This window comes from Nymphalis io, chromosome 1, assembly GCF_905147045.1.
Source record: "Nymphalis io chromosome 1, ilAglIoxx1.1, whole genome shotgun sequence".
NCBI classification, from domain to species: domain Eukaryota; kingdom Metazoa; phylum Arthropoda; class Insecta; order Lepidoptera; family Nymphalidae; genus Nymphalis; species Nymphalis io.
The window spans coordinates 10,674,072-10,686,415 of record NC_065888.1 but is presented as its reverse complement, the minus strand read 5'-3'; the positions used below and the strand labels follow the sequence as shown (position 1 = coordinate 10,686,415).

Here is a 12,344-nt window from a genome sequence, read left to right as displayed (position 1 = left end):
GTTGCTAGAGATGGACGGTAAAATTTGAAGGAAGACACATTAGCGCATATATAATCCCGAGTATTCCTAGAGTTAATACTCGGTAGAGTAAAACAAATAGGGATCAAGCTAGACAACCGCATTCAAAAGGAGATATTTTAAAATTATTCTGTTATTCAAATTCATAAATCGTAATTAATAACCGTATAAATTTTTATTTCAGCTCCCCTTCTAGTTACCGTAGCCCCAATTAGGCAACTTATTGTACACTTTTTCGAGTGAAGACCCATACGAGATACTTGTCTTTACCTCTATAATCGTATTCACTATATACACCTTTACTCTATTGTTTTAGAACTTCATTAAAATTACTTTGTTTGAGGTCAAAACAAACGTGAAGTGAATTTAACTGATCGATAGAAGCATTTTATAGGTTGCAGAATGGACATTATGACATTTTAGTTATTTATCATATTATCGGAGAAATGCCAGATCCACCTCTACTGGGGCTTCTTAAGCGTTTAGTTTTAGCGCTCGGTACACGGTAACAGAGAGTACGATCGTGCGTTAGATGACGTAAGGTTTTGAATTTAGGATGACGTCAGTGTTAGTTTTGTTATTGTAAATGCGTTAATATGTGTGTGCGTCAGATCGGTACATGAGTTCACATATTTACACGTGAAGTCTAGGGCGTACCTTAGCACTCACACCAATTTTTACCTTCGCACGTGAAGTCATAAACCATTAAAATGCTCAGATCAGTCGCTAATGTTTTTACTGGTTTAAATAAAAATATATATGAACAAGGTTACTTCTTTATTAAACTGTTAAGTAAGTAAAGTAAGTAAAAGCCTGTGAATGTCCCACTGCTGGGCTAATGCCTTTTTCGAGGAGAAGGTTTGGAGCTTTTTCAACAACCCGTCCTCTGCGGTTTGGTGGAATACATATGTGAAAGAATTTCAATGAAATAAGACACATGCAGATTTCCTCACGATGTATTCCTTCACCTTCAAGCACGAGATGAATTATAAACACAAATAAAGCACATGAAAATTCAGTGGTGCTTGCCCGGGTTTGAAACCAAGATCATCGGCTAAGATTCACGCGTTCTAACCATTAGGCTATATCGATACAGCAGTTTAATATTATATTTATTACATAAATTTAAAATAAAAAACAATTAATTTATTCATTTAATATAACTGACATTAAATGGATATCCTAACTCCTGTCTAATATGCCAGTTAGCGAGTTTACCGTTTGTAGGAAAGGTAAAAAGAAATTCAATGTACTTCATTGGTAGAGAACATTCGAGAGCCCCTTGTATAATGACCTGCAATTTATACAATAGTTATTAAAATAGAATAAAAAGTTTAGGTTACATGAAATATATTTAACCGTAAAGATAAACAAAAAATAAATAAAGGCATAATAGGCTTAGGCTGCCTAATTTAAATCAATCTAACTTAAATCTTAACACGCACCGAGCCTATAATGTACCAATTGATGCCCACGGCTTAATATTAATTTACAAAATAGCATAGTATTAATAATTACTCCGTAGTTAAGATGTTGCGTAGAAACAAAAATATATCCTACCTAATATAAATGCTAAGCCGAGTTTATTTATTTGTATGTTATTACACTTTCACGTCTAAACTACATATAGTAATAATAGTAATAGTAGTAACAGCCTGTAAATGTCCCACTGCTGGGCTAAGGCCTCCTCTCCCTATTTGAGGAGAAGGTTTGGAGCTTATTCCACCACGCTGCTCCAATGCGGGTTGGTGGAATACACATGTGGCAGAATTTCGATGAAATTAGACACATGCAGGTTTCCTCACGATGTTTTCCTTCACCGAAAAGCACGAGATGAATTATAAACAGAAATTAAGCACATGAAAATTCAGAGGTGCTTGCCCGGGTTTGAACCCACGTTCATCGGTTAAGATTCACGCGTTCTTACCACTGGGCCATCTCGACTTTCAAACTACATATATCATCATGAAATTTTACATATACATAGTCACGGGTATAGAAAATAACCGGGTGTAAAACTATTTGTTTATACCTTCATATAGGTATCCGACGGCTGCCTTCCTATTGGTATTTCGTTACTTGTTACTTTAGGCGGGACTAATCTTTCTAGATATGTCCTAGCGTCGTATACGATTTCGTCATTTGTAACTACACTCACGTTCTTTGCATAGTAGAGACCAATACGGACGCCCTCCTGCCTGTTTAAGGAAACAATTTTATTATAAAATAATCAATCAAATTGTAAAAAAGTTATATATCTATATGTAGTATAAATTAGTATGATGCAAAAAATATTAAGTGATAAATGAAAAATGTCGTCATGTTTGTTGGATGAGTAAGTACAGTGTAACTACAGGCACTAGAGACATAACATCTTAGGGTTTAAAAACATCTATGGTCTGTATTATAAATGCCAGCGAAATTGCAGTTTTGAAGCAGTTTTAGTGCGGTTGACATAACTGCAAACCGTCTGCGCTGTTGATGTGTAGCGGTTAGAATCGAATATGATTGATATTCATGATAGAGAGATATACTTATATATATTTGATTATTTTCAGTTGGTATTGTCAAGTAATAAAGTCGCTTCATTACATTTCTATTCTCACTCGCACAAAATAATAAATACAAAGATCAGTGAAAACTAATATATCATTTTTATTTTTATCAATATGATACTGTGATTCTTATATAATATATAAGCCGAGATGGCCCAGTGGTAAGAACATGTGAATCTTAACCGATGATCGTGGGTTCAAACCCGGGCAAGCACCACTGAATTTTCATGTGCTTAATTTGTGATTATAATTCATCTCGTGCTTTACGGTGAAGGAAAACATCGTGAGGAAACCTGCATGTGTCTAATTTCACTGAAATTCTGCCACATGTGTATTCCACCAACCCGCATTGGAGCAGCGTGGTGGAATAAGCTCCAAAACTTTCTCCTCAAAAAAGAGGAGAGGAGGCCTTTAGCCCAGCAGTGGGATATTCACAGGCTGTTATGGTTACGGAGGTAGTTCTAGTAGAACTATTCATAACACTTGTTATCAAAGTATCACTTCTTACACTCTTATGCCTTTGACTCAATCGAAACCAATGTAGCGAAGCTCGATACATCGATGCTGAGATATTATTGTAAACAAAGCTACAATGAGTATCCAAATTCAGAAACATATAGCAAGTCCGACCCAATTGCGCTGAGTGTGAAAAATACCGTTTACAAACTCAATTTATAGACGCTGGATTGAACTAAAATCAACTTTAAATATAAAATTGCTTAGCACCTTGAATTTGATTCTATCTTACGACATTAAATTATAAAAAAAAACTTAACTTTATAATTTTGTATATGTATCTTCTACTTATTGTTGATTTAATTGCACGCACTATTTTTATATCTGCACTATTTAATATAGGTAAATAGTTAAATGTGGATAGAAATTATTTTGAACACTCGTTGTTTGTACTTTATTATTGAATCATAAAGTACAAGATACAAGTAGATTTCCTAGTCTACTTTTGACACATATCAGACAGCGGCTAAGTTTTTAAAACGGTAAATTTATGTCTGACTGAAATGGATTGGTAACAAACCTATAATAATATTTCTAAAAGTGAATTTACTGTTTCAGATGGAATATGGTAGCCTGTACAAGGTTATACTAAGGTTTAAAATGCAAAAAAAAAAAATACATTTGTATTTTACTAGTTATTATGAATATCTTAGTTTAACTGTAACGAAATATAGGTACTCTACGCATAAATTATAATTATAATAAATGTATTAAAACAAGTCAGTAGTTGCGGTTCTTCCGAGAATAAACTTAGAGACCCATAATATCGTTACTTTTGATAGAGTAAGAACTTTAAGTAAGTACGTATAGTCAGAAGAATTCGAACCAACCACTCGTATAAAGTATTTATATTTAACTAGCAACTCCGATTTCGAACGGGTAAAATAAATTTATGTCGTATTATTTTTGAAACAATTACATATAAATCCACCATCCGATATATTCGTCCATACTATGCTAATACATAGTACAACACAAGCCGCGATTTTTTATGCGTTTATTTAAATATCTCGTAATTTTTATAAAAATATTAATAATCAATAAATGCCATAAGGTAAAAAAGATAAATTAAAGATTTCAGGTACTGCGATCGTTTTAAAAGCGCTGGGACCCACAGTTTTTTTCTCCCTCTACCACTGCATAAGCATTATGGCATATTATTATTACTGGTGGTAGAGCTTTGTGCAAGCTCGTCTGGGTAGGTACCACCCACTCATCAGATATTCTACCGCGAAACAGCAGTACTTGGTATTGTTGTGTTCCGGTTTGAAGGGTGAGTGAGCCAGTGTAATTACAGGCACAAGGGACATAACATCTTAGTTCCCAAGGTTGGTGGCGCATTGGTGATGTAAGCGATGGTTAACATTTCTTACATGCCAATTTCTATGGGCGTTGGTGACCACTTACCATCAGGTGGCCCATATGCTCGTCCGCCTTCCTATTCTATAAAAAAATAAATTATACAATATTATAAATATATTATATAATACTAAGCATTATATAACATATATAGATGAGATACAGCTTATGCTTTGTACATAGTGCATGGCCGACCTTAAGCCATAAACAAAAATAATATGAACGTTCCATATCAATCGGATAAGTCGTTTTTGCGTGAAACAGGAAAAATCAAAGAAACAAAACTTAACTTAATATGATTTAAATACTTGAAGACCTATGGACTGATGATTAAATATTGCTAATAGTAAAAATCAATATTAATTTCGGTTAAGACTGCTTAAGAAATAACAATTTATAATTGCAAATATGTTCACTTAAAACTGTCCTCTGTATAATATACAGAAATCAGATTAATCAGTTTGATTACATAAATGTTTATATAGTATATAATGTCATGTAAGGTTATTACGTGTCCAAATTGTTCATATCACTGTTGTCGAGTATCCAGAGAGCACCCCATACGAAGCTGTCAGAGTCTTCTACGATAGTTGCTACTGCGCCTTCCCAAGACTCAACATAAATATTAAAATCTAACCTATATCCCTATAAAAATATAGTAAATTGTATAAAAATTATTACAATGTCCTACATACTACAATCAAGATACACTTTAATAAAAAAATAATAATAATAATTTGATGACAATCGTATAATAAACTCTTAAATATACTCATACATAAATGAGTAAATATGTTTAGGAGTATATTTATATTTCATATGAGTCATCGCTATTGCAAAAACCATTTTTCAAGAATATACAAAAATAGTTCTTACAAAAATTATACATAGGTTTCTTTATCCATACTACCGTGAATAGAGAAACACTTTATTCTCTTTAAAAAAAGGAGCTTTAATTAAAATTAATACAATAGCCACTTGGATCTTCAACGATCCCCTGGGCGTATATAGGATAGTTTATACAACGAAACGAAGGTCGGTTATAGGTAAGTTAAGGTATAGTTGTGCAAAAAATGTGTTTTCTTTCGGCACATAATAACCGTTTTATTGTTATGTAAAACGTTTATATTATGTGCCTTGTAGAAAACACAGCATCGCATTATGAAGACGACGTGTTTGATATCTGCTGGTGACAAATAAACACACGCAATGTTGAATTAGACTTTAAACATTAAATTACTAATATGTTTAAACCATAGACCTAAGAATAAAAAAAATAAAAAACTTAAGATTAGTCTAAAATTCTTTATTCTGTAAAAATAACTTCTATTATAAAAATGAATAATTAATTGCCATTCTCCTGCAATTGAAATTAAATTGACCAAACAGAAAAGTTCTTATTTATATACATATTATTCTGCAATTTGAGATATATAAAAGAAAATATTTTATACACTATATTTAAACCAGAATGGGTTTAATAAAATGCAACAGAAAATAATAAAATAAATGAATATTATACTGCAATTAGAAATAAAAAACAGAAGCATAAATTATAACATAACAGGCCTCCGAGGCACAATATAAAACAAAATAACAAAAAACTTAATAAACTCTTAAATAATTGAAAATAATTATAAATATTTATTATTAACAAACTAATCCTATTCTCTTAATATATAGTATTTATGAGATCAACATAATCACAATGAAGTCATCACATTAAATTATTTTAAAGTTATCAAATAAATTATAGTCAAATTCGCGTTCCTGTGTATCAATCTCTCGGCAATAATGCTTTCTTAGGGTATCAATAGCTTTCCAGTTACCTCTTTCTAAAATTTGTTCTACAGGTCTATTTTCTAGCCAAGCTAGAAAAGCTACTGCCGATCGACATGAACCAGGTGAGACATCAATTCCTGCATCCTTTAGAACAGAACGCACCCATCCTCCTATCACAGTCCTAGAAGCTGGTTTTGGAATACCTCTTATTGTGATAAACAGATGATCTATATCTTCTGTCCGTCTACTTTCAGTTGCTTGAATTAAGAGACGTATCCATCGAACTGGACATAAATTAATTTCCTGATTAGGTACAAGTCTCCAACCAGACTGGCGTCTGGATCCATTATCAGTTTTAGCTCCGAATACAGGCCAAAAACAAATCTCTTGCCCCTTGTCGATGAAGTGATGTTTAGATAATCTTAATAATGTCAAATCATGTAATCTGCGCCCTGATGTTAAGAGTAAAATTGTTGCAGTTTTTCTTGCAATATTGAATAATGAGTCAGCCTTGGGGTCATTTTTAAGCCATTCTATCACTTGTCTAGCATCCCAAGTTGGTGGTTTAAATGATGGTGGTTTAGAATTGTTGATGGCCTTCAAAACTTGTTTCACCATAAAGTCAGAAGATATAGTACTACTTTGCCCACAAAATGTTGCCACTGCTGATTTATGAACCAACATAGTACCATATGCTAAACCTTCCTTTAAAAAAGTATCTGCAAGAAATTGAGCTACGTCTTCTGGTCTGGGTGATTTGGGGTCTAATCCACTAGCATTACACCAAGCTAACCATCTCTTAATAGCTGGTTCATATGTGTCAAGAGTAGATCGAAGCCAACGCCTTTTAATGAGGTCTCTTTCGGCCTGAGACCATGTGGCTATCTTGTCTGCCCACCCCCAATTTTCCAAATCTTCAGAACTAGCTGGTCTATCTGTGAAAGTGGACGCCCTGTTGTTAGGTCCAACAAAACCTTGTGTAAGTTGGGCACTGTCATGGGCTCGTCCAGAGCTCGTGCCTGAAGATCTGCCTTCCAAAAGGGTTGGTCCCAATCCGGGGCTACTAGTAGGTAGGTGCCTCTCGCCATGTTCAGATGAGAAAGTACCCGTGGTATTAGATTTGGGGGAGGAAATAACCATCTCATCCGATAATCCCAGTCTCTTGAAAACGCGTCTACGAACATCGCGGAACAGTCTCGTGAATCGAGAGTTACGTAATCTGGTACTATAGCCGACCTTTTTGAAGCAAAAATGTCTACGTCGGGTCTGCCCCATCTTCTGAAAATGTTTGAGGTAGCTAGAGGTAGTTGGTGCCACTCCGGTACTGGACGTTTCTTTGACAGTCTGTCTGCTATGGAATTGTACCTGCCTGGAAGATACTGTGCTGACAGAACTATGTTCCATTTGTCTAGAAGAGTCAAGAGTTGAAATGTTAGAGACAGGAGACCTAACGAGTGACTCCCTCCTTCCTTGCGAATGTACGCAATGATCGTTTTGTTGTCCGTCTGTAAAAGAACGTGCGAGTCTCTGAGACTCTTCGAGTGACCTCTCACTGCAGACATCACTGCGAACATCTCTTTTTTGTTGCAATGCCACAGTCTCTGCTGAGGTACCCAGGAACCTGACATTGTCATCCTGTCCAGGACCGCACCCCAACCGATGTCTGAAGCGTCGGTAGTCAAAAAATAGGATACGGGTATCGAGTGAATGGGGGTTATTAAATAAACGGCTCCGAGCCACCACTGTAAATCCGTCATCACCCTCCGCGGGAAGAATAACTTTGTTTTTGGCAGATTGCGAGGTGCCGACAGTGAATTCTCCCCCTCGGTATCACGAAGCATGCAAAGTTCAACTGCCCTAGCAGGCATTGTAGTTGCCGTAGATTGCATGCTTTCTTGGTTAACAGGTTTGTTAAGGCAGTAGAAATTGATGTCTGCTTCTTGGTCGGAAGAGACATGATATTCCGCTCTGTATCCAAATTTATGCCTAGAAAGTCCAGGGACCTCACTGGAGACAACGTTGACTTCGTGTAATTGATTTTTCATCCTAGGGACTCCAAAAGCTCCACAACCTCCGCGGCCTGTGATGCCAACTTGGAAGGGTCCTGGTGTACCAAGAGAAAATCGTCTAGGTACACCGCAACTCGCATCCCTTACGTGCGTAGAGTCTCCGCGACCGAGCAAGTGGCTGCTGAGAAAAGCCGGGGTGCTGATGCTAGGCCGAATGGCAGTGAGGTCATTTGAAGCATTTCCTATTTGTAAAACAAGCCCAGAAATGGTCTGTGGGAGGCAGTAATAGGTAGATGGAAGTAAACCTGTGATATGTCGGCTTTTACCAACCAATCGCGTGGTTGAAGGAATTCTGGTATGGTGGCATGGCTGATAAGTTGAAAATGTTTTGTTTTCACAAATCTGTTTACCTGGCGTAGGTCAAAGATGGGTCTGAAGCCACCATCGCTTTTCTTTACTAGAAATACCCGGGAGAAGAAACCGGGAGTCAAAGAAACTGGTCTTTCTAAAATTCCAAGACTCTTTAACTCCTCGATTTTTAAAGTCATTTGTACAGACGGTTTTGTAGCATAACTTTGTGCTACTACTGTTGTAGGGTATACTAAGGGAGGTCTTTGAACAAAGGGTATCCGAGACCCCGATATTACTTTCAGAATAAAAGGTGTTACTCCGAGCTCCTCCCACTTTTTCCTGAAATTGCCCCCCTCGGAACCCCTGCTTGGCGTCACTGTCTCGATTGATCAAAGGTACGAAAGGAGGATTTTTTACCTCTACCTTTACCTTTGCCTCTGGTCTTATACTCATTACCTAGAAAATTAAGGTTCCTCCGAGGAGCCTCATATCTAGGTTTCTTTGGGACAGAGCTAGGAAATGAGTTTGGGGCTGAGTGAGAAGGGTTTTTCCTCTTAAATGATGTTGTTAATTTTTTTTCTGTTAACACAAGAGAATTTAACCATTGCTGCGGGCCACCAAAATTCTGAATTAAAGTATTTAATCTAACTTGATCAAATTAACAAGTTTCTGAAGGAGGAATATTTCTAAGTGCAAGCTGTATGCACTTGTTAGGTACCTCTTTAATTAGCTTCTCCCTTCTAGTTTCTATACACTCAGCCCGCTTACCACATATAATTTGTAATATGTCCTCAGAGTTTTTAAAAAATGATGTTCCTTTACCAAATGCAGAGACAATCTTCTCTAAAAGAGTTGATGCTTTTAATTCTTCCGGGGATTTAAAAGTCCAGTCAACTACTGACTGCAAACCACTACGAAGTAAATTATTACTCTCAAACATTGCATTTGATAAGGCAGCCATAACATTCTCAGTGCCTACTAAATCATCATCACCTTTTTCGCGTCCACTGCTGGACATAGGTCTCTCCAATGGCACGCCACTGAGCTCGATTTTCAGCTCTTAATCTCCAACCGCTGCCAGCCACCTTGTGTATTTCGTCACTCCACCTAGCTGGAGGGCGTCCTACGCTACGTTTGCCAAGGCGTGGTCTCCACTCCAGAACGCGTCTACTCCAACGGTCGTCGGTTCTGCGACATATGTGTCCAGCCCACTGCCACTTCAACTTACTAATCCTTTGGGCTATGTCGATAACCTTGATTCTCTGTCGGATCACCACATTTGGGATTATACTAAATAATCCTTTGTTTTACTGAGGTGGCACAATTCATCATTTATTGCTAAGCTAGTAGCAATTAAAGCAAATTAAAAAAGTAAAGCCAGGTGTGGCAGCAAAAGATTGTAATGACTTAGAGTATCTAACATTACACCAGGTTGGTAAGCCAAAATTTTGTAGTAGCTTTATTTTGTCAACTCTCTCCGGAAGAGCTGGTTTTATTAACTTCGTTGCATCAATATCAATCGCTACCTGGCCTAAATTAAGAAATGTGTCCGTAGCCTGAGGAAGAATTAAAAATGACTCGTTTGAACACTGATTATTTGACACTTGTGATTGTTGCGATTGGTTATTATGAGAGCCGCCGAGACTCTGCATATAGATGTTAGATAAAAATCCTATCTGATTGATAAGCGCTTCCAAGCGAGGGTCCTCTTTAGAATCTCTTCTTTTGAAAGAGGGCCTTTCACTCTCCGTCAGAAAAGAACTTGCAGACGAATCTGAGTCCGACCCGTCTTCGTTAGTAATCACTACGTTCGGCTCGTTTTCGTTCATTTTTTAAATTAAAACTTATTAAAAATTTCAAATCGTACACAACTTGGCGGCGAGTAACACACGCAATGACTTTGACAGGCCGGTTCCCGCCTTGACGCCTTGACAGACCATAGATATTTCAAATAAGGTAGAGGATGAACATCTATGGATTCGGGTTAAGACACACGAGAGTAAGTACAACAATAAAGGTGAGTCGACACTGCTTCTTCATAATGCGATGCTGTGTTTTCTACAAGGCATATAATATACTTTTATATGTTTTTTTTTTTGTTAAGGTTAAATTGCATTACCTTTATCGTGACAAAAAGATATAGATTAAAAAAAAACGGCATAATCGAAATTCTTGTTTTTTGATAAATATCTAAAAAAATTGATAAACTTATAAATTATGCATTTTTACTTAATTATTGAATTGTTTCATTAATTATTTTATAAAAAAAATAATTTTTTTTTCTGATATATTACAATTACTTTACGTATATTTCAATAATAAAGCAGTTCAATTATCGTGACTAAAACTAAATTAAATAAACTTAACTACACAAAAGGAAATTAACAACTAAATTAAAAAATAACTTTTTTTAAACGTTTTTGTTTTTAAAAGTCGATTTAATAACATTTTGCAATATGTCCTTTTAATTATATAAGTTTATATAAATTTTTATTATATATGTAAAAACTTACGAACAATTTCGCAGTTTTGAAGAAAGTAGCGGATGGATTGTTTATATGTATTCTTCTTTCAAGAAGATTACTTCCATAGGCAAAATAAAGAAATTTTCCTTCATTATCAAATTTCTCTGTGTCATAACTGTGATACAATGTAAAAAAACATACAATCCACTGCCAAAATAACATAGTTTTACGTGTTAGTTGCTTCAAACTACTAACATTAGCTATTTAAAATTTTCTGGGCGGCAAAACCTAATCATAACAAAATTTGATTCGCCCTACTAATAATAATATTTTCCAATGTTTTAAAAACACGCCTTGACTGAATATAGTTTTCGCAATCGTCAAGTTATAAGACCCGACTTTGCGTGAGTGAAATTAAGATATTATCTCTGATATTTTAGTAAATGATTATTTATTCAAACTAATATTATAATACGGTCTACAATAAGTTTCGAATCGAGCGATTTCTCCGCTCGACGCCAACACGACCTACTTAAATTACTGCTCACTTGTGATAAAGGCCTAGGAGCCGTATCAATATATCAGTCGTATTAAAGTTTTTTTGCGATTATCCGTAAACAAAAAACAAAATAATCAAACAGTTTGTTTGTTTGATTCTAATGCTTACATTTGTAGTTTATTTATACGATATTTATGACATCATGCAGTGCTTCGATTAATATATACAAAAACCATTGTTATATTCTCTGGATCGAATACTACTACTTGGCGTCCATCTTCAATACTAGCCATTAGTGCAAGAGATATTATTGTGCTCAAATGTGTGCTCTAAACAAAGTGCACTCTACTTTCCCTCCCTATTACTGTATTGTAACGATACTGTAATGTAACGATGTGGCATTCCCGACTCGATCAGAGCGAGTACAGTATGTGCTTTCTATGGGAGATACATGGTAGTATAGTATATTGCCAATTTGCTCATCTCGATATCTTTATTTTTATTATTGACAGTCCGCCTCAAGGCTGCTTGTAAGCAAGGTCTATGTCAGTTAATTCAGTGACGATTGATACGTTAATAGTATATAATAATTATATATTCGAAAGTTCCTCACATCACCATTGACAATTTAACAATTAACAAACTTAACTCTCACGCTTGGTCATGACCATCAGGGCCATGGCCCGCGTGGTATTTAAGTTACCCCTATAGAAAGGGAGATATAAAAATTGATACAAATATAATAATAATAGTATATAGATGTATATACAAAGACTAAAGACAAATAACA

The 12,344-nt window shown here is 35.6% G+C and overlaps 1 protein-coding gene across 1 annotated transcript; it reads right to left on the bottom strand.

The window, feature by feature from the left end:
- Positions 1–1,168: 1,168 nt before the first annotated feature.
- LOC126781720 (gamma-glutamylcyclotransferase-like) lies at positions 1,169–11,831 on the bottom strand. Its single transcript, XM_050506722.1, has 5 exons — positions 11,821–11,831; positions 11,104–11,230; positions 4,960–5,093; positions 2,051–2,216; positions 1,169–1,312 (listed from the first exon to the last, which is right to left on the bottom strand). The coding sequence occupies exons 1-5, from the start codon at positions 11,829–11,831 to the stop codon at positions 1,169–1,171; spliced, it is 582 nt and encodes a 193-aa protein (XP_050362679.1).
- Positions 11,832–12,344: the final 513 nt, after the last annotated feature.